Source organism: Miniopterus natalensis, chromosome 4 (genome assembly GCF_054644295.1).
Source record: "Miniopterus natalensis isolate mMinNat1 chromosome 4, mMinNat1.hap1, whole genome shotgun sequence".
NCBI classification, from domain to species: Eukaryota; Metazoa; Chordata; class Mammalia; order Chiroptera; family Miniopteridae; genus Miniopterus; species Miniopterus natalensis.
The window spans coordinates 77332114-77358329 of NC_142084.1; the positions used below are offsets into that span (position 1 = coordinate 77332114).

The 26216-nt window shown below is 46.7% G+C and overlaps 1 protein-coding gene across 2 annotated transcripts in view; it reads left to right on the top strand.

The window, feature by feature from the left end:
* Nucleotides 1–26216, top strand: part of DPYSL2 (dihydropyrimidinase like 2) — an 88372-nt gene that overhangs the window by 36704 nt on the left and 25452 nt on the right. For both annotated transcript variants that reach the window (XM_016203460.2, XM_016203461.2), the window contains exons 4-7: nt 21053–21217; nt 24442–24503; nt 25023–25103; nt 25666–25734. In XM_016203460.2, coding sequence (XP_016058946.1) covers nt 21053–21217; nt 24442–24503; nt 25023–25103; nt 25666–25734 — 377 coding nt within the window. The remainder of the gene's footprint in view (nt 1–21052; nt 21218–24441; nt 24504–25022; nt 25104–25665; nt 25735–26216) is intronic.

Sequence of the window (26216 nt, forward strand, 5' to 3'; positions counted from 1 at the left end):
TAGATTCTTATTTCGTAGGATTATGTGAAGGGTGAGATTGTTTGTACCAAACAATTTAAAAATGATTATTGTGACACTTTTGGTACTTGTGTGAATCTATCATCTTTCTATCTATCTATCTATCTATCTATCTATCTATCTATCTATCTATCTATCTATCTATCTGTCTGTCTGTCTGTCTGTCTGTCTGTCTGTCTGTCTGTCTGTCTGTCTATCTATCTATCTATCTATCTATCTATCTATCTATCATCTAACATTTATCCATCTCTCAATTATCATCTAATCTATCATCTATTTCTAATTTATCATCTATCTTATCTGTCTAGTCTATATATCTAGCTATCTAGTCTACTTTCTGTTATATATCCAACTCTCTAGCATCTATCAAATCTAATATCTCATCATCTATCTACCTAATATCTATCTGTCTGTCTGTCTACCCATTCATCTCTTCTGATCCAAGGATACAGTCACATGCCAGCTGATTCCAGATAAGTTATCTCCCTTTATTGCTGCTAGGTGAGATCAGGAAGAGAGTTCAAGGCCTGCTTCATTTTCATATAATGGAGTTTGTGTTTGGAACACAGCAGGAAAAGCAGCTCTGTGTAAGAAGCTTCTTATACTTTAATAAATAAATAAATAAATAAATAAATAATTCTACTTCTCACTTATTTTCCCTTTCAAATAATCGCTGGAGAATTTGGGGCCTAAATTTTTTGGCAACAGACCTGGTCCCACAGATATGCAAAGCGGTGTCACCAGGAAACAGCTCATCAAGTTAATAACTCGCTCTAGATTTGAATTTTCAGCCAAAAAAAGAATTCAAGTGAGACCAACTTTATAATTGGTCATAACCGTGCTGTTGAAGGCGGTCGGTCCCCTCTGTTTCTCCTAGTGGATTCACTATGGTTTCTTCAAAGAGGTCTGCCTTCCTTGCTGACGTTTCCCTTTACACAGCCCTGCAGCCCACATAGCTTCCCATGCAGGACCCGGGGAGGGGTGGTGGGGGTGGGGGTGTCAGTCCTCTGGCAGCATTGGTGACAAATTCTTCCCCAGAGGGTATTTCAGCTGAGGAAGCATTTAGTCATGCAGGGCCTACCACTCAGAGGAGCATGGCCGACAGTCCCAGCAGAATGCAGGGCCTCTCCTCTGGTCAGCCGTGGGGTAATTCATTCCTCTTTCGTGGCATCCAGTGGAGCAGCTGTGTGGGACCCCGCAGAGATGAAAGTCCGGGTCCCTCATGCATTATTGCCAGCTCTGGCAGAGACAGACAGCTGCTTTTACTTTGCTGTTTACATCTCCTGCTTCCATTCAGAGAACAGTCCTTATTATTGTTACTTACTTGGTTTGTGCCTTGACCTATTAGCTACACAAATGACGGGGCATAAAAAGGCGGTCAGAGCACATCCATAGTTAAGGTAAGAAGATAGTCAAGTTAGAAAACTATGTCCTAGGGGTTGACTTGGGGGCCCCTCTGAGCCTGGGGGAGGGGCTGGACTTAGTAGTTTGGAGGAAATGCAATTTTTGCTTCAGAGCTTTCAATGAAACCTGAGTGTCACAGCTCAGGCCCAGTATTGGTGGTGTGTTTAAAGTGTCATTTTACACCATTAGACGGAGGCTTCAGTCCTATAAGTAGGGCGAGGCGGGCGTTTAACTGCTCAAATGGATGCACTTTGGAGAGTGAAAATGGGTACTATTAATTTTTTTTTTAACCCTCACCCGAGGATATTTTTTCCATTGCTTTTCAGAGAGAGTGGAAGAAGGAGAGAGGGAGAGAGAGAAAAACATCAATGTGAGAGAGACACATCAACTGGTTGCCTCCTGTAAGGACCCTAACCGGTGCCAGGGATGGAGCCTGCAACCGAAGTACATGCCCTTGGCCAGAAGTGAACCATGGACCCTTCAGTCCGCGTGCTGACTCTCTAACCACTGAGCCAAACTGGCTAGAGCCCTGTTTGCTTTTTAACAATTAAAAAATGCGCTCGTGAACACTGCTGTGTGCCCTGCCGCGTGCCTGGTGCTTCACAGACATCCCAGGTGCAGCCTTAGCTGGAGTTTGCGATCAGGCGGTGGGTTAGATCCCTCCTTAGAAACAGAAAGATTTCGGTGTTCAAGCTTTATCCTGCCCTTTGATCCAACTTTTATTTACAAGTATTTTTTTCTGTAATATAAAGGGAGAAAATGATCAGATAGTGAACCTCTTTCCCTAAGCAGGAGGCTGTGCCCAGCGGGGGAAGATGCTCAGCGAGGGGGTGGTGGGTTGAGCGCCTCTGGTCTCCCAGCTGAAGCCGCTGCATTATTGACCTCGATTTCCCTCTGCCTCCCAGGGGGCACTTGGAGAGCAATCAAGAGGACTAACTGATGTCATGCGTTCATCATCTGAACTTAAGCTGTCTTCCGGGAGGCCCAGGGGCCCTTTTCCACGCAGGGCCAGATTGTGCTGAGCTCCCTCATGCAGGCAGCTTCGGGGGCCTTCTTGCCTGGGTCTCGTCTTTCATCGAGCTTCGTTAGGGAAACGCCGCAGGCAGATGGCATTTTCTGAGAGGCACAGGGGCAGGGAGGAAAATCGGACACTTTCTCAGAGTGGGGTTTGCTGTTCTGTACATTGTTTTTTCCTTTATGGAGATAATCCAAGGGGAAGCATGAGGTGTAACGGAAAGAATTTGAGGCCTAAACTTCTTAACGACACATCTTCCTGGAGCTGGGAATCGGGAGACCTGAATTCTGGTTTGGATTCTGCTGCTCATCCGCTCAGGCACGTCGCCCCACGTCTCTGTCTTGCTTTTGTCAGTTGTCAGGAGGGCTCGGATCAGCCTTTCTTGCCTAATAAGGTTGCTGTAAGGATTCAGGGAGATGGTGGGCAGGACAGGTTACCAATGGTGGGGGCAGGGGTTAGGCCCTTCAGTCCAGTTTTGCTCCTGAAGGTCAAAACTCTTCATCACGACACCCGAACACTGGAAATTTGAAGGGCTCATTGTGTTTTGTGTTACTGAGTTCACCAACCCTCTCATTTCACCACACACCTTTTTTTAACCCTTTTTTCATCAAGAAACAAAAGGGTCAGCACAGCTGTGAAATGGTATTTTTTCTGATGCTGCAGAGGCACATACCTCCTCACCTGAATTTCTTGTTTTGCTAAAAGCATTCAGCTGTTTATTGAAGAGGCCCCACCCCATGAAAATGTATTTCCTGTCTTACTTTGTAAAGAGAAGACCGGCTTTGGTGAATTTTATATCTTGCTTAGTGGGAGATTCAAGATAGCTGGTCGTTTCTCCTTCTATGTTATAGAAAAAGGTACTTTTAAGTAATGGTTGGCTTGAAGAGCAGGTGAAGCTTTATTACTGGAAGCTGCGTGGGGAGCCTGACCCCCGACTGCAAGCTCCAGGTGAGGGCTGCGTCTGGGGCCTAGAGATAGTTTACTGCAATCTCCTTGTTTTGCAGCAGGGAAACTCAGGCCCAGGATGTGGTGTGGCCTTGGGGACAGAACTGTGGCCACTCCCGTGCCCTTTCTCCCGTGGTGCATGTTTATATCTATGCTAGTGCTGCTTGTGTAGCCCGTTACCGGGTAGCTCATTACCGACCGGGAGCGCTGGGGATGCGCGGAGCTTTCCCACTGCAGAAACTCGTCGGTAAGGAAAAGCTTCCTCTCCAGAGAATAACCTTAGAAGGTGTTATCATTCCCGGTTTGTGGTGAAATGTGGATTTTCATTAATTGCAAGGCTTCTTCATGAAAGACAGACTGGAAAAGCTGGTCAGTAAAAAAATAGGTTCTCTTCTGTGGTGGATGGGAAATCCTCACTCGGCCGCCTGCGCGGGGCCCTCTGGCGTGTGAATGGGCATTTGAACTTGACTGTCTGCGTTCTGGAGTCAGGTGGCCAGAAACCTCGTTCTGTGCGTCACTTCTGCTTCTCTGACCTATGTCCCTTATTTCTGCGGTCTCTGTACCAGTTAGAGGTGGCCTCTAGCGACCTGTAGGTTTCCCATCCATGACTGTACCAGAAAATGTGGTTTCCCTGGCTGTTTCCCGCTTCTTGTATGGGCTCGGCTCTTTCTGTCCCTCATTCTCTTTGTTCTTACAGCCCATTTTTATTGCTTGTTTAAGGAATTTCATCAAACAGACATGCTGAGTAACAAGAGTCTTCTTATTTTAGGCTTCATTCATTTAGTCATTCGTTATTTATTCATTATTTATTTATGTTATGTGTTGGCTTACACAAACTATATTGACTCTAAAATTTATTTTAAAATTCATGTCTAATTTATATACCATAAAATTCATTCTTCTAAAGTGTACAGTGGTTTTTGTGTGTGTGTTTTTAAAAATATATCTATTGATTTCAGAGAGAGGCAGGGAGAGAGAGACAGAAAGAGAGAGAAACATCAAGGATGAGAGAGTCATTGATGGGCTGCCTCCTGCATGCCCCCCACTGGGGATCGAGCCTGCAACCCGGGCATGTGCCCTGACTGGGAATCGAACCCCGATCTCTTGGATCTTAGGTCGATGCTCAACTGCTGAGCCATGCTGGCCAGGCTCAGTGGTTTTTAGTATAGTCAGAGAATTGTGCAACCAACCATCACTTCTATCTAATTTCAGAACATTCTTACTACCCCAGAAAGACACTCCATACCAATCCACAGCAACTCCCCACTCCCCAGCCCATGCCAAACACCAGTCTACTTCCAGTCTCCATGGATTTGCCTAGTCTGGACATTTCATATAAATGGAATCCTGTGACCTGTGGCCTTTAGTGTCTGGCTTCTTCGTTCAGCAGTGTTTTCAAGGCTCACGCAGGTTGTAGCCTGTGTTGGTGCTTCATTCCTTTTTATGGCTGAATAATGTTGTGTTGTATGGATGTACTACATTTTGCTTACCCACTGATCAGGTGATGGCATTTGGGTTGCTTTTACTTTTTGGCTCTTGTGAATGACTAATGTTTATTCAGCCCTGGCCAGTGTGGCTCAGTTGGTTGGAGCATCGTCCTGTACACCAAAGGTGGCGGGTTCGATTCCTAGTCAGGGTACACACTGGGTTGTGGTTTCCATCCCCAGTCAGGACGCATAGGAGGCAACTGATCGATGTTTCTCTCTCTCCCCCTCTCACTTCCTCTCTCTCTAAAAATCAATAAATGCATATCCTGCAGTGAGGATTTTAAAAAAATTAAATGACTAAAAAAAACCAAAAAAACAATAATGTTCATTCATAGACAAGTTTTTACATGTGCATATTTTCATTTCTCTTGGAGTGGAATTGCTGGGTTATAGGGTAATACTATCTTTAACTTTTTGAGGAACTGCCAAACTGCTTTCCACAAGGGCTGCACCATTTTATGTTCCCATCGGCAGTGCATGAAGCCTCCAATCTCCACATCCTCGCCAACGTTTGTTATCATCTATCGTTTTGATCACAGCCATCCTGGGGGGAGTGAGTATCTCATTGTGGTTTTGACTTTAGGCTTTACTTTAAGACCAGTTCAGTTTTACACTCATTCTTAGCCACACTTATCTTGATCTAGGATATGAGAACTTGGTTTTGAGTATGTTTTTCTAATCCTGCATGGAGACATCTGATGTGAAAAGTAGAAGGATGGTCATAGTGATGAGAAAGAAGAATTGAAATTAGGCATGTCCCAGAGAAGCAGGACTCAGCGCTCCCCCATCGATACCCCTTGTAGCCTTCTCTCTGGGGTTTCCTGTCCCTAGCTAGCAGGAATGGCTGACTCCATTCCCTCCAGACTTGCTGCTCCCCTCTCAGCATATGGCCCTGAGTAAGCCCCGCTTTGTCATCTTTTATGACCACCCTTTGTTCTGCTTTCCGGCAGGGTGGGCAGGTAAATGGGCCTGGGCCAGGGAGGGAAGTTGGCAGAGGCCCTGTAGCCTCTTTGCTCCAATGCCCCTCTTCTAACATAGCACACTGCCTGGGGCCTGCCAGGCTCGGCTCTCAGCCCAGTGCTGGGGATCTCCCAGGCCAGTCTGTTCCTGCCTCTGATGGCCATGCCCCCTCTTCATAGAATAAGGAGCCTCATTACATTCTGCATTTATAGGGCCGGAAATATCCCCCACTTCCCATGAGGAAACTGCAGAATAGAAAGGTTAAATGACTTGCCCAAGGCCACCCAACTAATAATGAGGCCAAACAAGGACAGAAATCCTGGTCCTCTGGCCCTCTGGCCAGTGCTTGGCCTGCTGGGCATGTTGCTGGGTCTCTGTCATCAGGGACATGAGGTGTGAAGTGTGGTTTCAGGCTGTGCACTTTGAGGCGACTCCATCCTTGCCTTCTGGGTGTTTCTGATGATGTAACAGTGGTAGCACCTGATAGAACTGAGAACTGAGGATTTGCTAGACGGCTGAGGCTGCGTTGATGTGGATGATGGAGGGTGACAGCGAGAAGAGGGGATGTGGTCACTTTCCCACTGCTATCACATCTAGTGCTCTGCTTAAACCAAGCTAATTAGCGCTGTGGTTTCCACTGCTAAGAAACCCTGTTCATTCATTGCGTCATTTGTCCACTCAGCTGATGTTTGCTAGGCCACGTGGGAGGTACTGGTCTAGGCATTAGAACTGCAGATATGATCCCTGTCTTCAAGGGACTTGCAGGCTATTGGGGAGACCTACAAATTAATGTTTACAATAAAATATGATAATTTCTATACTAAGGTTCAGGGCAACAGAGAAGAAGAAATCTTTCCAATCTCCCTGAGAGAGTCAGGGGAAGGCTTCCCTGACTAGGTCCTGTGTGAGCCCAGGCTCACAGGCTGGGCAGAGTTTGCCTCGGAGTCAGCAGGAGGGGGTGTCCAACCAAAAGAGAGGTGGTGCGTGGATGGATGAGGCCTGTGGAATTTGGTAAATAAGCATCTGGTAAGCTTTAGAATTTACAAGTAAATATTTCTGGGTATTAAAAAGAGAGTTTCAGTGTGAAGGGCTGAGGCATGAGTGGCGTTCACTGTTCACTGTGGTTGAAGGTCACCCCTGGTTAGCTGATTTTTTCAGCTCCTCTCCCGTCTCCAGCCCCTTTTTTTTACCATCACGATCCAGCCAGTTCTCTCACAGGCAGTGCTGGGGGTCTCCTGGCTGCCTGTGGCCTGGCAGGCAAGTGGGTGGCAGATGGCAAAGGAATCTCCTTCGCTAGAGACCCAGTTCCTGGAGGGCAGGGGCAGGGCATCCACAGGGATCTGGGCCGTGTGGGGGCAGGTCTCTAGGAGCATGAGGTGGGGGTGGGGGAGTCGCAGGAGGCCCCATGGAAGGAAGGGGTCTCGGACTCTGCATTTGGCCACATGGTGTTTGAGTTCCACCTTCGCTGCCTTCTAATGGGACAGTATTTTTCATTTCTTTGAGCCATACTTTCCTTTTTTTTCTTCCTCTCTCTCTGTTTTAAAATATTGTGGTAACATATACATAACATAAAATTTACCATTTTGACCATTTTAAAGAGTGCAGCTTAGTGGCATTAAGTGCATGCACAACCATCACCGCCATCCATTGCAGATCGTTCCATCTTCCTAAACTGAAACTCTGTCCATTAAACAGCTCCCCCCTCCCCCCTTCCTCCAGCCCTTGGCAACCACTATCTTACTGTCTGTTTCTATGAATTTTACTACTCCAGTTACCTCATATAAATAGTCATATAGCCCTGGCTGGTATGGCTAAGTGGTTAGAGCATTGGCCTGAGAACCAAGGGGTCTTGGGTGTGATTCCCAGTCAAGGGCAGGTACCTGGGTTGCAGTTCAATCCCCAGCCACCATTAGGGAGCATGAGGGAGGCAACCAATTGATGTGTCTCTCTCACATCGATGTTTTTCTCTCTCTCTCTCTCTCTCTCTCTCTCTCTCTTCTTTCTCTCTTTCCCCCTTCCTCCCTCCCTTCCACTCTGTTTAGAAAACCAATGGAAAAAATATCCTCAGGTGAGGATTAACAAATAAATAACAGTGAGCTAAGTTTTTGTCTACTAAATTTTTAAATGTTAAAAAGAATTATAATACCAGGTGTTGGCTAGGTTGTAGTGAAATGGGTGCTCGCTCATAAACTGCCGGTAGCTATTTACACTGTGTGGCCTTTCTGGAGGGTAGTAAGAGAATATCTAACAAGAGCTTTAAAAGTTTCCAAACAAAAAAATATTCATACCCCTTGATGCAGGCTAATCAATGTGCAAACATTTAGTTCTAAGGATGTTCATCATAACATTGTTTATGTTGAGAAAAAAATTAGAAACAACCTACATGACCAAAATAGGCAATTGGTTAAGTAAATTTTGTCCACCCTGAGGAAAAATTAGTGTACCGTCATTAAAAACCACAGTGAAAAATATGAATATGAACATGTTCACAACATATGATGAAAGAAAGCAGTCTGGGATCACTATGTCCAGTTTGATAACACACTTTTAAAAAGAGCTTTATTGAAGTATAATTTACACACTATGAAACTATGATACTACTTTTGTAAAGAATATATATGTGTATGAATAAGTGGGTAGGAAAAAAGATTGGATAGACACACGTCAATATATTAAAAGCACTTTTCTGCCCGGCCGGGCATGGCTCTGCGGTTGAGCATCGACCTAGGATCCAGGTGACTGGGGTTTGATTCCCGGTCAGGGCACATGCCCGGGTTGCGGGCTCGATCAATGACTTTCTCATCATTGATTTTTCTGTCTTTCTCCCTCTCTTTTCCTCTCTCTGAAATCAATAAAGATATAGTTAAAAAAAAAAAAAGCACTTTTCTTTGGGTGATGGAATAGTGGAAAATTCACTTCTTTTTGGTTTTCCAAGTTTTTTTGGCATTTAAGTACTTTTGCACTTAAAGAAATTTTATGAAAAGTCCCTTTGGAGCACTCCTTTGCATCTGGGTTACTGTTTCTTACCCCTGTTGCTCCTGGGATCGAAGAGAACATAATGTGAGGAAGTGTTTGAATTTATGTCCAGTGGTGCAGGCTGGTGCTTGGGTGGACCCTGAACTCTTCAACTGTCCACACAGTTAGAAAATAAATAGAGGCTCCCTGAACAACTGGCCCCTTATCAAGCGTAAACCTATTGTCCATATGCATTGGCTCTGGCTTTTTTAACCCACTGGGGGGAAAAATGACCCATTGAACAGTGAGCCCTCAGCTGAGACGGGAGCACGTGGTAGTACAATGGCTGTGGTTCAGACTCCAGAGATGCTATGCTGTGTTTTTGAATTCAGTCCAGGTTCCTAGGAGGAAAACACCCGTCGATTATGTTGGCTCTAGATAGATTCCAGTCAACATATGACATCACCAGCTCTTCCTTTCCTGCTCGGCTTTATTTGGAGGCGATGCAAGGAGAAGAATTGTTAATGTTGAAATAAACAGAACAGGGGCCAGGCTCCTCATGCTTTTGTTTCTGGGTTGGTCGCCAGTCCAACAGCCGATATCTTCTTTACCATCCGTACAAATCCTGAGCAGGGCATTCAAGAGCCAGAGCCATTCATCGTACAAGGGTGTACAGTCCTGTGTATACGCTGCGCTAGTTCTTATTTGAACTAGGCGCTCGTGTCTTTGTTATGGGACTTGGTGTGTGTCCATAGACGATGTCCTGAAATATAGTAGGTGTGAACATCACGCCTTCTATTTCTGTCCATGTTTTCACAGAAGGGTGGTTGTCATCAGGGCATAGGGTTTGCTTATCTACTGCAAGAGGAATGTAAACACAACCCTGCTTCATTTATTTGTTCCATGTTCTTTCCTGTTGTTGACAATGACCTTGGGGCTTTGGCTGGAACAGTCTCGTCATGATTCTACACATTGTGGATGTAAGTACATGTGTTTATGTCAGTCTCTAATTAGGAAGCTGCAAGTCCTCGAGTTTGTTGCCGGATTCCGGTCCCAACAAGGAACCGTCCTCAGGAAGGAAAACTGAGCAAAACTCAGTCTTTGCACGTGAGAGCATGTGGTGGACTTTTCTTCTTCTGAGATGTTCCACACAGCCCTGTAACCTCATAATTTTGGCAGGCCCGCACGGAATCTGCGGTCTGGTAGTCCCGGGCAACCAAAAGCCCAGACAAACAGAGGAAGTGTCATTGCTCACATGTTTCCCAGCCGCCTCCTGTTGGCCCTGCACAGCCAGCTGCTGCCCCTCTCCGGAGGTGGAGCTCCTCAGAGCCGAGCCTGACCTGCCCGCGTGGAGGCCCCTCAGGTGGTTCCCTGTCGCTCATTACTTTCCTGTAGTCTTTCTGTAATTGGTTCCGTCTGAAATTTATTTTATGGCAGGCTCCATTTCCTTAGAGCAGCTTGAAAGCCACGGGAGGGAGAGTAGGGAGCTCATCTCCTTTGCTCCCATCCCACTCACAGGCACGTGTGCATGTACACACATGCGCCATGCACATACGTGCACATGCACATATACAAGCACTCTCTGGTCAGTATCCTGGTGCACAGGGCCTTGTGTCTAGTAAGAGGTGCTGATGAAGGGGTTCTGCTGAGGAAAGCCAGCAACTCTTAGGACGCTCATCTCCTGCTAGGCCCTCTCCTCCCAGCGTGGGAGGGGGAAGGGGAGAACCAGGTCAGCCATCCCAGCCTGTGGGATCAAAACCCATATCCCTAAGGGGTTTTGGAAACAGAGTTTCAATATTCGAAAAGGGTGTTGAAGGTTTAACTGAAGTGGTGTTTTAAGGGTAGGATCGGGTTTTTTGCTTGTGATCAGAATTACCTGAATTCTGTAAAATGATGATTAGTTTGCATATCCACTCTGATGGGCAGTTTTTCTTTTTTTGATTCATAAAACATAGGGGGTGAATTGTGAATTTATTCGTTCCTAATGCATTCCATTTGATTGGAGGGTTGTTTCCATGATGGTGTCCAGGGGTCAGAAGGGGTGGGGCGGAGGTTCCTCAGGAGGTGAAAAGTCTACATTTATGTCTGTTGACAGGGGGTCTTACCATCTTTTATTTTATGACCAGGGCCTACTTGCTGTGTAAACCGGCCAGATTTTTTTGCTCGGTTTGGTCTTATCCAGCTTTATGCAGGAGACTGTCCTGCTAGATGAATGACTCCACATGCCATGCCATTCTTGTGGCACCAGGAGCTTTGGGCCCCCTCCTCTCAATAATACCTTCTTTTGGCCCCTTCCCACACCTGTTACTCCTCATGGGCCCTGAGCCAACCGCTCCGAGCTCTGCCCCTGCCACCTGGCCCACAGCAGCACTGAAGGGTCCCCTCAGCCTCCTAGAATCTGTGTCCCCGAAGCCCCCAAGCCCTGACTCCCTTCGCATTATGCCTCAAAGCAAAATTGAACATTAGGCAAAGGCTGATTGCATGCCAGGAAGTGGGCCGAGCAGCCTTATATCATCAGGCAATCCAATGCTACTTTTAATTATTTAACAAATGCTTATGTAGGACCAGCTGTGTGAGGCACTATTATAAACCCTCTACAGAAACCATTTCATAACAACTCTGTGAATGGGTACTATTACCATCTCCATTTGACAAGAAAACTGAGGCCCAGAGAGGGTAAAGGATCCTGAGGTTACAAAGCTATCGGGTGGCAGAGCTAGGGTGCTGCCAGCTCAGGCAGTCCGACCCCAGAGTTCATGCTTTCAACCCCTCTTCTATGAAGTAGGTACCATTGCTATTCTTATTTTGCAGATGGGGAAACTGAGGCACTGAGGGATTAAGTAACTTGCCGAGGTCCTAGAACTACTCAGTGGCAGAGCTCAGCTTCTACATCAGCATGTGGGTTCAGGAGTCAAAGCTGTGGCCCTCCATAGTACACGCCTCGTGTTTTTCACTGTGCTTTTCCCATACAATCAGTGTGGACAGTGAAAGCATTGGGAGCCATTCTCACACAGCCCTGTTTTTTCTGGTTCTCTGACGTTTCTTTCATGAGAATGTCTTTCAGTTCAGCTTTTCTGATGGCGGAGTTGAGGGCCAGCTTTCTGAGCAGGGCGTTTGAGAGCCAGCAAGCTTGAGGACATGTGAAGTCCCTGTCCAGAAGTCACTCCATAGGACTGACTTCAGAATGCTGGAGGTATTCCAGGGTCAAAATGCTAGCTTGAAGCAAACTTTGTGTTTCTCCCACCAGTGCATGGTGCATGGATATGAGATACCATAAACTTGGCTTCTTTTTAGACTCTGACTCTAATTACAGGAAAGAGAACCCTCCCCCACAGTTAGCCAACGATTTGAACATCTCTTGGAGAAATTCTGCATGGACCTGGAGTTTGAAGCTTTGCATTCTAACAGGTTTGGCTGGGATTTTTACCTTTGGCTCTCCATGCCATCTTCCTGGCCACGATTTCCTCATTCTGCTTTGGGGATGGCACTTCCTCTTAAGTGAACAGACATAGAGCTGAGACAGAGTACAGAGTCTGTCTGTCCACCTGGGCCCAGGGGTCTGGGCTCTCTCCACGTCGGTCCTGCCTTACCTACATCTTGTCCTTCTAACAAGGTGGCCTCAGTAGGAGTCAGCTTAGGGCTCAGGCAGACAAAGCTGGGAGAAGGCTGAGCGGGGTTAGAACTAACATGTTGGTAGTAGCCATTTAATCATGTTTCTGCTAAATTGTCAGTAACTTCTTTGTATAGCTGGTGGATCTGATCTCGCAGGGATTACTCAGTCCTCTATTAATCTTGGAAGGTGGCCATTTATCTGAAACAGAGATGGCCTAGTCTAGTGAAAGGGCTTTGTTTTTTACCCCCTTAAATAGTAAGCAAATAAAATAAAAATAGCAGCAGTGGCTGGGGTGACACCTCAGTGCATTGCTGGTAGCAGCATAAAGTGGTGACACTTTTGGATACAACGTGGTCACCTGTATTAAGAACCATAGCTCATCCAGCAATCCCCACTCCAGAGAAAACCAGTTAAAATAAGGGCAAAGTTATTTGTGTGATTATGTTCATAAGAACATTATGTATAACAGAGGAAAATTGGAAGGAGTCTATAGGTTCAACATCAGGTAATGGTTAAGAAAGTTATAATAGATTTCCCCAGGAATAGCTCTTATATAAAAAATTGAATTATAAAGACTCCAAGACATTGTGGTATTAAGAAAAAAGCCACAATTAAAAGTGAATATGGCCCGGCCTGGAATGGCTCAGCGGTTGAGTGTCGACCTAGGATCCAGGAGATCGCGGTTTGATTCCCGGTCAGGGCACATGCCCGGGTTGCGGGCTCCAACCGATCAATGACGACTCTCTCATCATTGATGTTTCAGCTCTCTCTCTCCCTCTCCCTTCCTCTCTCTGAAATCAATAAAGATATATATTTTTTAAAAAAGTGAGCATGCCCTGTGATTACCCCCACATAAAATATATGTACATAACAAATATGGAAGATTAATAGTTAAAAAGATGAATAGTTATTGGTAGGATGGCAGGATTATAGGTAATATTTTCTCCTATTATGAAGAAAAAGGTAAAGGAAACAGTACACCTTTGGGATTCAGACCTAGGATTAATTCTGATAATGGCACATCTCATTCTGTGTCTTTTTGCAACTCTTGAAACTTCCCTGGGAATCACATTCCTCATCAGTAAAAAGATACAGCGCCCAGCTGGCGTGGCTTAGCCTTTGAGCATCAACCTGTGATCCAGGAGATCTCGGTTAGATTCCCGGTCAGGGCACCTGCCCAGGTTTCAGGCTCAATCTCCAGTAGGGGGCATGCAGGAGGCAGCTGATCAATGACTCTCTCATCATTGATGTTTGTATCTCTCACTCCCTCTCCCTTCCTCTCTCTGAAATCAATAAAAATATATTAAAAAAAAAAAAAAAGATACAGCAATTTCTTAGGTCCCTGGGTGTGAACCTGACTTTAGCCACTAAACTATCTCTTCAACTGGAGTCTGCCAGGCTTGCTTATATCAGTAAGTAAGACTCATACACAATTAGTAGCATCATTGTGCAGACGACTGAAGTCCTTTAAGCACTCCTGGTGGTTTAACAGCACTCTTACCATTCAAGGTGTGATGAAATCTTCCCTAAGGATCTCTCAGTCCATACACATCCATTCTGAGTAGAGCCGAGAGCAATCTACCAGGTCCTGCCACGGAGGCTGATTTTCAAGTAAAGCTGGTTCTAGCGAAGTTGGGTTACTTAGGGCCTTCCCTCCCCATGTCCACCAGTTGACTCTGGTGGACCCCTTCCTGGGAAGATTGACCCCATGCTGCCTACAGATGGACTCCCTGCTCTTCTGTCTCTGCACGGCTGTTTTTGATGAGTCAAGGGGAGGATTTCTTTCTACTCAGCGTTTGGTTTGTCACTCTTAGGATTTACACATTATAAACGACCCTTCATCACCGCACACAGATTTCATTAGCCTGGCCTTTGATCTTGCATGCAAGCAGGCCATGTGCAAACTACCCCAAGCCTCAAAGAAAAGGGTTTTATGAGCTGCTGACATTTTGACAAGCTCTTTATCTGGTGCCCCAAATTAACTTTCACTGGCTCTTATTGGCTATTCCCCTCTCTGTCCACTGGGTTAAGTTCACTAGCTGTCCACTTAGATGATCTTGCATATGTTTTCGATGATAGAAAAGGTGGTGGGTAGGAAAGGCTATAAAATAAGGCAGGCTTGGGTTCAGCTCTGCCAGTGAGTGAGCGCACGACTTCATGCGAGTCTTGTGGCCCCCAATTTCCTTATCTGTGACAGGAGCATCATGAACCTGTCCTGGCTACCTAGTTTGAGCAGCAAATGAGATAAGGCACGTGATAGCCCTTTGTGAACCACTAAAAAGCTATACTGATGTGAGGTTAATATTGTTGCTATCAAATAAATGCAAACAGTGGTGTGCAGTTATAACATGGTTCAATCATTCCATTCCCATTAAAAAATACTTCTGGATGGGTGGATATATTTCCCTAAAGGGGGGAGCTCTGGTTATGCCTGTATTGCATAACCATTGTGAAAATGGAATGAAAAGCTGAAGATGGCTTTCCAAGGTCATCTTCATATCAGAAGTAGCGCTGGGGTTGAGGTCTGTGCCTTCTCTGTACCCTGTTACCACCTCTCCTTTCCCACCCTCCGTTTCTGGCCCTGCCTCCTGGAACTTCAGAGTCTTCCAGCATGCTGGATGGAATAGGGAACCTCATTCCAGCAGGCCCAGGCCACCAGAAAGGAAATCTGGTGGGCAGGGGGCATGGGCTGCAGGTGTGGGCAGCCCCAGGTGCCCAGTCTCAGCTTTTGGATGGGCAGCTTCCTTCATGCAGCAGGAGCCACCCCTGACAAGTGCTGCATCCTGTGGGTCCCACCTGCTTCCAACTGCTTATCACAGAGATTTGCCTGAGACTGTAGAGTGTTCCACTCCTCGCTGCTGAGTGTTGAGCCCAAGGCGCCTTGAGGAAGAGTGGGGGAAGCAGAGGAATGGGGAAGGAGATTAGGAGGGATGAGGGAGGATGTGGCTGGAGGAATGAGAGGTGAGACAGGAGCAGGAAGAAAGGAGCCTCAGCTGGGCCAGCCATAGAAGGACCTGCTGTTCCGCTGTCAGATCCCCAGCTCAGGACCTTTTGAATAAATGTCGGAAATGTGAGTGGACTCTAATGAAGTAGGACGGAGCTCCAGGGGACACCAGCATTGAAAATGTGGGGAAGAAAGAGAAGCCGGGAAGTACTCAGAGAGCAGAGGCAGATTTCAGAGCGGTGTGTGGAAGCTGGGCAGGTGTGGATGGTAGAGGCCGTGATGCCAAGGGGGTCACCCCATGCCGTGGAAGGCGGTTGGCGGGGACAGGGGTGGGATGAACCAGGAGCACGTTGCGGGGCAAGGAGGAGCCAAGGCTGCAGTGAGCCAAGAGGGAATGGGAGGTAAGACCTTGGGGCATCAACAGCGTCCAGCTCTTTCTAGAACTTGATAGAAAGCATAGGCTGGGAAGAGGGCAGAGCCCCAGGATCAAGCAGAATCATTTCCTAGGTTACCTTTTAATGTATTTGTTTTTCCAACTAGATTTTAAATATTTTAAGGGCACGGCTTATAACGTTTACCTCTTCATTTCCTCCAAAGCTGGCTGCTCATCAGATCACCTAAGAGTTTGTTTGTTTGGTTTATAAATACATTTTACTGGGCCTTGCCTCAGCCCTGTTCCTGCCAGATTCTGGCTTAATGATTCTAACAGTGATTGCTGGATGCTGAACAGTTGCTTATGGCGCCACTTGGTTTATGTGAATGTACTGTCTAGTCTTAAAAGCAAGATTACGTTCGAGAAAGTATAGGAAGGAGAAGTCATTACTCAAGGGCTTCCAGGTTCAAGCAGTTAGGAGCACGGGTTACTATGCCTGTGACAATCAGGCTAATTACACAGTTTTCCTCTAGGTTTATTGAATTATTGAACTACTTGCTGTAGTTATAAACAATAAAGGCATGAGGCTGCATTTCACTTCTCAGTGCCCCTCCCCGCTCCCTCGAGCAGGGGTGGTTAAGAATAGGGGCTCTGGGGCCACATTCCATCTCTGCCCCCAGTAGTCGCATCCGCTAAGGACACATTAGTGACCACCTTCCGGAGTTCCCCGGGCCTGCCTTGGCCGAGGCACGGGTGGTGTGGGTGTTGCACACCTTCTGTCTGCCAGGCCCTCTGCCGGGTGTGTTTTAAGTAACGTGAGCAGGTTACTTAATCTCACGTCCCTCAGCTGCTTCAACTGAAAACTGGGGCTGACACTGGCTCCGACGTCAGGGGCTGGTCTAAAGATGAAAGGGATAAACCGTGGAGGACAGGACCGGACACATAGGAAGTTTTCGATACATGTTCATTATTTTTATTATTATTCCCATGCTTGAAGTATACGAATTACCCTGAGGTTAAAGTTAGCCACTCTTTCTTCGACTAGTGTTAACCTAAGGCAGCGGGGTCCCTCGCCAGCATTCAGGAGGGCTGTGGTTTTAAAGCCAGCACGGTGCGGGAGTCTAGATGGCTGATGGATCGGATGGCTGTGTGCCCCGAGGGCTTTGGTGGCGCCCCAAGGGCTCTTAGATTGGCACGATCCCATGCAGGGCCCCTTGGAGGGAGAGGTTGCCCAGTGCTCCAGTACTAAAGGTGGCCAAGGCCTTGCTTGCCAGAGGCACGGGACGTTTGGTCTTAGCCTTCCGCAGGCCAGTCCTCTTGCTCAGTGCTTTGGAGGGCACAGAGAAGAGGAGTGATGGTTGGTCAGATTTGACCAGCACTTTGCAGTTTACAGACACAAAAGACCACATCTTGTATGATTCCATTTGTTTGAAATTTCTAAAATAGGCAAATCTATGGAGTCAGAAAGCAAATGAGTAGCAGGGCCAGGAGGGAATAGGGAGAGAAACTGTTCATGGGTCTGGGGTTTCTTTTTTGGGTAATTCCCCTTTTGTGGGTGATGTTCTACAAATAAATTGTGATGATGGTTGCACAACTCTGTGACTAGACTAAAAACCATTGAATGGTACCGTGTAAATGGGTGAATTGCATGGTGCAGGAATTATATCTGAATAAAGTTGTTAAACAATTTAGGGTCCTTTGACAGTTTTTAAGAGAAGTAATGGCAGTCCTTTGGAAATAGCCGGTGTCTTCTAGATAAAAGCACTTCTAGACGCTGGTTGTAACTCCTAAATCCAGGCCAGTGTCCTGGGGCATGTCGATGGCTGTCTCATAAACCAGATTCACAGGCCTGTTGCTGAAACCAAGTGGAATTTCGTCTGTTCATCCTGGGGGAACGAACACTGTGTAGCAGCCATTCTGCCGGGTGCTTTTACACACTATTTCTTAACCTTCTTGCAGCCCTGCACACTAGGTGGTTTCATGCCCATGCTTTATACATGGAGAAATAGAGTTCCCAGAGACAATGTGTGCAGTAAGAGAGAGCTGCAAGAACCCGAAGCAGAACTTGGGGCCCGTCGAGCCCAAGTCCATCTTCTTTTCACTCCCCGGTGGAAGGCTGGGTTGACGAGCTTTCCCTCGCGTCTTACACAGAGAGGAGTCAGCTGCAAGGCAAAAACCAGGCTCGTGTAGCTACAGATAGCTTAGGAAAGTCACTCGAGGAAAGGCCTGTGAGTTGCGTGCAGGTCATTTGAGGCTTGTGCCCTCAGTGGGGAATCTCTGCTCCCTCCGGAAGTGAGCATGACATTCTGCCCTGTTCCCTGAGGCAGCTCTTCCCAGGAGAGCTTCTATGGAAAGAAAACTGTGGGAAAACATGTGGGAGCTTTTCATGGACACGTTTCTGAGTGTCATGGGCTCTTGGAGGAAACATGTTTATTTCCCTGAAGCCCTCAGCTTTGTCTGCGTCCTGAGTTTTCAAGGGTTCACAACTGTAGGAGTTGTTTGTGGATGGGGAGGGAAGCCACAGTATGACAGCCAGGGAACCGAATTGTTTTTGTAAGTGATAATGCTGTTGTGCAGTAAAATGGGCACAAGTGAATAGAGGTGGCAGGAGAAGTAAATAGAAAAAGATTTGCCCTTAGTGATGTTGAAGTGGTCGGAGGCAGACACATTAGCCCCCAGGGACCTTATTAAAAATGCAAATTCTCAGGTCCCAGCCCAGACCTACAGAATCTGAAACTCTCAGGGTGATGGCCAGGGACCTATGTTTTAATAAGCTCTCGAGATGACTTTTATATACCCTGAAGTGTGAGGAGCATAGCACGAGATGATCTTGTACACTCTTGGGGTTGAGCAGGAAAATCTGGGTGTGTTCCCAGGAGAACACCTCCTTCTGGGCTTGACCTGGTCTTGCTAGGTGGAGTGTGAGCTGCAGGAGAACAGCCCTTCATTTGTTGAAAACATTTAATGAGCACTTACTGTGTCTAGGCACTTATTCCCTGCTGTGAGGGCGTGTAGAACCTAGTGGGGAGTGGTTAGATAGTAAATTATGGAAACTGATACAGAAATGCCTACAAATGGGAATGTGACCCTGGGATGGTGACATTTAGCCCCATGAGAAGGAGGAGGGGAAGATGCTTAAGTAAAGAGCAAGGGGAATGGATTTGCAGAGAGAGGGTACTGCTTGTGCAAAGGCCTGGAGTTTGGGAGGGGTTGGGCTGGTCAAAGGCTGAAAAAACGGCTGCGGTGGCCTGATGGTGATGAGCTGGGGGCAGGTGGCAGAGTATGTGGGGGAGATGAGCCAGGACTGGATCCACAGGACCCAGGGAAGGAGTTTGAATTTTTACTCTGAAGATGGTGGCCAGCTACTGAAGGATTTAATCAGGCAGTGACAGGATCTGATGAAAGGTTTAAGATCCTTCTGGCTGCTTAGGAAGAGTGGTTTGGAGGGTGAATGGAGACACAGCCAGGGGTGTGGGGTGTGACGAGGGAAATTCTGTCCAAACTTCCCCACCTCCCCATCCCCCTGTCCCTTCCCAAGCAGGGGAACACAATTTAAGAAGAGATTCTGGAATTGTTTGTTTTTTGTGTGTGTGTGGTTTTTAAAAAATATATTTTTATTGATTTCAGAGAGAAGAAGGGAGAGGGAGAGAGGTGAGACCTCAATGATGTGAGAGTCATTGATCGGCTGCCTCCTACACGCCCCCCCACACTGGGGATCGAGCCCGCAACTTGGGCATGTGCCCTGACCAGGAATCGAATCAGGATCTCCTGGATCCTAGGTTGATGCTCAACCGCTGAGCCACACTGGCCGGGCGGTCCAGGAGTTGTTTTGTCAGGGTTTTTGTGTTGGCATTTTACAGATGGAACAGACTTAGAAGTACACACATCCTCATTGCTTTCATTAGACAACATTATATTACAGTACCTGCTATGTATGCACCTATTTAATTGTATATATTACTACTTATAAAAACTAAATTCTGTCAAAAGAAAATTCAGCTTAGGTGTCCACATTTTTGAGACATACAGAGCCAAGCTCAGTTGATTCCAGTTTAGCAGCATCTGCAAGGTTTGATCCATTTCAGAAATCTGAGCCCACTAGCATTGCTTGGGCTGGCATTTTTTTAGCTGAGAACTGCTTACCTGGGTGTAGAAAATCCAATATTTTATTTAGAAGAATGATTCATTGCTTAAGGGCGTCAGGAGTCCTGGGGTTTAACTTCTTTGTTGCACAAGTTTGATTTGACCTTGGACAAGTCGTTTCAGTTTATAATTTAGTGTCTCTGTGTGGAAGATGAGTAGTAATAGTTCTGGTAAACTTCCTGTTGCCATGCTAACTGGGCGAAAGCTCTCCAAGACCTAGGAGATTCAGCATGTGCAAAGGCCCCCTTGCGAAGGGAGCAGGCGATGTTGTAGGAAGTGAAAGGCAGCCTGTGTTGTTGGAGCACAGAGTGTGAAGGGGAGGTGCTCCAAGGTGAGGTGGTAGAGGTAGTCATGGGCCAAGCTGGGCGGGAGCATGTAGGCCTTGTTGGGGACTTCAGTCTTTATCTGAAGAGTAAGGGGAAGCCATTGGGGATTTAAATAGGGGAGTGACTTAAGGTTGATATGCTGTCTCATTTAATTCTCATGACAAATGTACGTGGTAGGCAATATCCCTATTTTAAACCCACACAGAAACTCAGGGTAGTAGAGATTAAGTAGCTAACCCAAAACCTCAGGTCAGCCTGACTCCAGAGTCCTCCGTCCCCAGATCAGCTGAGCTCAATAATAATATAACAATGACCACAGTTCTAAAACACTTTGAACTCTTACGATGAAAGCTCTCCCTTAATTTACAAAGTGGTATTATGCTGCAGAAATACGAGTGGTGATGAGAGAGTGGATATGCCGGGGATCTTTTAAAAGGCCCTGTCTGCATGGCTAGGTTCCAGCAACTTCAAGTTCCTTGCTGTCTGGTGGGGGGCGTCTCACAAGCAGCTATCAACACAAGGAAGGGTTTGGCAGCTCTGCCTGGCCATTTGACACTGCCATTGTCCATAATGACTCATTGTCCGAGAAATGTGCCCAAGGTGTGTACTTTCAGGGACTCTGAGCTGGGAAATCAGATCTGGGCAGTTCATGCGTGGTTTCACTGGAGTAGCCATGCCATGCCAAGTTTCTGCTTTCTCCCTCTTGGGTAGTCAGCTGGTTTAAGTGGATTCTTAGAAGCTGGTTGTAGAGATCACCATCTCGACTTTGAAACCAAGAAGGCTTGTTCAGGGTTGAAATGGGAAAACAGCTGTTGGCCTGTGGCCCTTGAGGCTTTTGTTGGTGATGACAAATATCTGTTCTTTTCTAGTTGACCATGTTGTGCCAGAGCCTGGGACAAGCCTGCTGGCTGCCTTTGACCAGTGGAGGGAATGGGCCGACAGCAAGTCCTGCTGTGACTACTCTCTGCACGTGGACATCACCGAGTGGCACAAGGGCATCCAAGAGGAGATGGAGGCTCTGGTGAAGGACCACGGTAGGTTTCGTTGACCCAACACCCTCAGTACATGAACTTGCACAGCCCTGTGGAGACAGGCTCTGTGAATGGTGCTTATAGATCACTTTTGGGCTTCACCCCAGGCCTGTAAGGGCTTTGGCAATAGCTCATCCTGGTTGGAGGTGGCCAAACCCAGTGCAGCAGTAGAAGCTTTCATTGATATGGGGCCCCGAGCCTTATGCCAGGGACCTTTTCTTATGTAACAACTGTTTGCAGCTTATTGGTTTGAGGGAACCATATGCCCAAGCCAGGTTGGGGTGTTGAGGCTACAAGATGTGCCAGTGAGGATTCTGGGCAGTCATAGGTGAGTTCCTGGGATCTGGAGTAGAGGACTTGAGCAGCTTCTTGCTGCAAACCTGGAAGAACCAGGACAGATTTGAGGGTGAGGAGGCCCTGGGACAACCATAGGACTATTTTAGGGAGCAGGATTCCAAGGATTGGGTTCTTACAGATTTCCAGGGAGGCTGGAGAAATCTTGACTACTTCAAAGTACCTCTGGGACCTCGTTGTCCATAGGAACCTTGGGGTCTTGGGTGGTGTTGCCAGATCACATCGTCTTCTAGGGTCCCCTTGAACTTGGCTGTAACTAGACTCGACTCCTGGGTCACTTGTAGACCTCCTTGGACCTTACCTTTTGGGGAAGCACCTATTGCTTTTGGGTTTGAAGACTTCTAAGCTCAGAAGTCACATGAGCTGTGAGTAAAATGGCAGGAGGGAAATTGCTAGACATAGATATGGTAGATATCCAGAGATTGCTAGAAGCAGCCCTGAATGAAAATCTGGAGTCTTAGGTTTATTGCTTTGCTCTTCCACAAATTAGCTCTATGACCTTGGACAAATCACTTGAATTTTCTGAGTCTCAATTTTTTAAAAAAAGTCTCTTACAGGAGAGTATTGAACTAGATATCTTAAGATTCTTTCTAACATGAAGATCCAACATAAAAGAAAGTAGCTAACCCTTGATCTTTCTCACTTTTGAGAATGCCAAGATTTAACTTTTGGTACTTATGATGAATCTACTCTAACTCAGCCAAGAGAGTTACCATAACAACTGTTGCCTGGCAGCAGAGAAGGACTGAGATGCCCTCAGGCTTGGATTTAAGCAGCTTCCAGCACCCGGGTGGCTTGAATTAAGCTCCAGGACTATGAGATTGTCAGTACAGTTGTTTACCATTGTGATGAATGTTGGGCAGGGATATTGTTTTGGTGCCTAGGGAGGCAAGAACTATAAAATACCAGGATGAGAATTTCGATATATGCTTGTCACACTCAAGGACCTTTTCTTAAAAATCAGCATGGAAGGCAGCCTGTTTACTAAAGAAAAGACTTCTATTATAGATCTTCATCAACAGGATCTTCTAATCCATTTTCTTGTTAAAGTCACAATAGTTGGGGGGAACTTTTGTGTTAATTTTTACTTTTAATTGCAGTAAAATACAGCATAACATAAAATTTACCATCTTAACCATTGAAAGTGTACAGTTCGGTGGCCTTAAGTGCATTCACATTGTTGAGCAACCATCCCCACCATCAATCTCCAGAGCTTTTCATCTTTCCAAACTGAAACTCTGTCCTCATTAAACAAAAATGCCCCATTCCTCCTCTCCCCAGCCCCTGGCAACCACCATTCCACTTTCTATCTCTATGAATTTGACATATAAGTAGAATCTTACAGTATTTGTCTTTTTGTGACTGGTTTATTTCACTTAGCATAATATCCTCAGGGTTGATTCATGTTGTAGCATGTGTCAGAATGTTACTGGAAAGGTGACCAGAGGGAGCTGGTCTGCCTCGGGCACCGGTAGTGTGTGGGTTCTTCACTTTGTGCAGGAAAGATTTTACAACATGACTCTAGGTGATTTTGAGAGTATATTTATTAAACCTGGGGACAGTGAAACAAGGAAGGGTTTAGAATAGAAGCAACAGGAGAGCTTAGGTGGTGCTGCTTTGGTTCTTTAAAAATGATATAGGAAAGAAATGAGCTGAGGCAGGGCTGCTGTCAGCTCCCTGCAAAGTCAGAGAAAAGAGGGCCTTGGAGACAGGTTCAGGGGGTTAGCCCAGGATGAGCTGCTGCTGCCCATTGCTCCCCTGGTTGCAAATCTCATGGGGACTCTTAGAATTTAGGAGATGCACGCCTGTGAGGGAAGAAGAGGAGGAAGGTGTTCCCTGGAAGGCTGGCTGGCTCCTTTGTTTTGAGGAGCTTTAAAGGCTGGGAGTTTAGGGGAGTCTTATGGGAAGATCTTAACAGAATATTCATCAGCTTTCCCAGGTGTGTCCTTTCAGGATCCTGGTCTCCCCTGATGGTCAGCCCAGGGCAGGGGGTCATTAGTCATTTCAGCTGGTCCTGGCCTCGCCCGCCTGGTTTTGCTGCTTTTCTGGGCCTGGAGCTGAAATACAACTGAGGTCTAGATGTTATCTCTAGGGAGGAAAGGTCAGGGGGTTTTAATCCACAAGACCAGCAATATGCCAGGGGAGGAAAGGTCATCCTGGGGCGAGGTCTGGAGCCAGTTTTGCACCTGGGGCTTTTAACCCTGGTGACCTTCTGTATCTGGCTGTAAATTGCTTGGCCAGTTTGTTCAGCTAGCCATCAGTTTCCCCATTTTACTTGCCAAGGAATTTTCCTAGCTTCTTACTACCCTGCCTCAAGAATTCCCTTCCCACTTAAGCCTGAATGACATTCCATTAGACGGCTATCCAGCCACATTTTGTTCATCCGTTCATCTGTCAGTGGACACTTGGGCTGCTTCTACTCTTTGGTACTGTGAGTAATGCTATGTATTCGTATGGGTGTACAAATAACAGCAACTTTTCATTTTGATATAGTTTTAAACTTAGAGGAAAATTGCAAGAATGCTAAAAAGAACTTTCGCCCCCTATTCCCAGATTTACCAGTTGTTTATATTTTGCCCCATTTGCTTTATCAACCTCTCTGAGTCTCCATCTGTCGCTCTTTCTCTCTATATACAGGGTGGGACAAAAGTAGGTTTACAGTTGCGGGTACGTGAAACACAGAGTTAATAAAGCTATTGTAATAATAATAACCTGCATGTCTTTTTCCATACAAACAACTGTAAGCCTACTTTTGCCCCACCCTGTACATATACACGTATGCATGGTACTGGAACTTCTTTATTTCCTTCCACATTATTTGGATGATCTGTTACAGTCATGAATTTTGTCTGTCGACTTTGTCTGTCCTCCAGGGGTAAACTCCTTCCTCGTGTACATGGCTTTCAAAGATCGCTTCCAGCTAACAGATTCCCAGGTAAGAAAAGTTGGCTTTTCTGAGCAGGTTCACTGGCCTTTGGTACTGGGGCCACTACTGTTGTTTTGAAAGCTGCCTCCAGTGTATGCACATCCCTTAGCTTCAGGGGAAATGGCTGGTGGATAAAGTCCTTGCTAAACTTTACCTTTAGGGAGGGTGTGAACCCAGTGCCCTGACCCCCTGGGACCGGTGTTCTACCAGGCTCTGGAATCAGCATGCCGTAGGACAGCATGGTCGAGAGGTGCACTCAGAGCCTGGTGTCATCTGTGATCTTCTCTGAGCTTCTTACTCCCAGTTTACATCCTTTTAGGTTACTCTGCCTCTGTTAATTACTGAGAGCTTCTGCTCTGCCACATGTGGCCAGAAGCATTGCCCTCGGGGTATGTAAAAAAACCAGCTTGTAGAAGCAGCGGAGGAGAGGAGTGGCATTTTTGATCCCTGTGGTTGACAGGGAGAGGGATGTGCTTGCGAACAGGAAGCTGGCAGTCCCTGTCTCTGACCCCAACTCCTTCCTTTCAGATCTATGAAGTACTGAGTGTGATCCGGGATATTGGTGCGATTGCCCAAGTCCACGCAGAGAATGGTGACATCATCGCAGAGGTACCGTCCCTTCCTTTCCATCATTTCCTTCTGCATGAACCACAGGATGAGAGGCAGGCTTGAGAAAGGGCTGACTTCTATAGCTCAGCTCCCAGGTGGAAAAGCAGGGGGGCCTGATGTAACCATCCTGCGGTGCTGTGCTAACAGTCTCACTGACGGCGTGTGGTGCAGGCACCTCTTGGTGTGTTCTGTAGGACACGTAGCCTGTTCCCTTTCCACAGAGATGTTGTTCCCCTCCGTGCTGTGATGTAGCTGTCTGTGTGGAGTGGGACATGGACCCCCACATGCAAACATTTTATACTGTAGCATCCCAGGGGAGTAGCTGTGTGTATTTGGGAGGCTGTGATTGATCTGCCATAGCTCAGGCAGGACTGGGGACAGGGTAGTGAGCCCTTCTCTTCATGGGATCTTGGGATTAGGGCCATTTTTACATCTTGCCTGAGTAACTTTAATCCAGGTCTTCAGAGCCACCTGCACTCACACACAGAGAGACACACACGTATGCACGGACACACACACACAGAGCAATCCCTGACAGCTTGGCTTTCTTTAAACATTGCAGGAACAGCAGCGGATCCTGGATCTGGGCATCACGGGCCCCGAGGGACATGTGCTGAGCCGGCCTGAGGAGGTGAGCATCTGCTGGATGGAATGAATGTCCCACGTGTCCGTTGGGCTGCCAGAGCCAACATACCCTCCTGCCTGTCGAGATGGGGCTTCTCAGATGCTGATTTTGGTCCCTCTGAGAAGTCACAGGTTACCTGTGTGTGTCCACTCAGGCAAAGTGAAGGGTTAGACCTATTCGAGGGGTAAAGCAGCATGGCCTGTTTAGCCTGATGACTCCCCTTTCTGTCCCTGATTCTCCAGCCCTTTCTCGGGGAGACACAAACAGCTTTTTATCAGCATCCTGCAATATCTGGATTTCATGGTTCATACCTTGGGGCCTCCAAAATCTCACCAGTCACCAAAACATAGTCACGGGGATCTAAAAGCTTTTCTAAATGTCTAAAAAGCATAACAGGATTGTATGTTTTCCCACGCTAAGTGTGCACAGAGTAATCAGCGTGGTTTGGTAGACAGAACCTTTCAAAATTAAGAGCAGGGGCCTTGCTG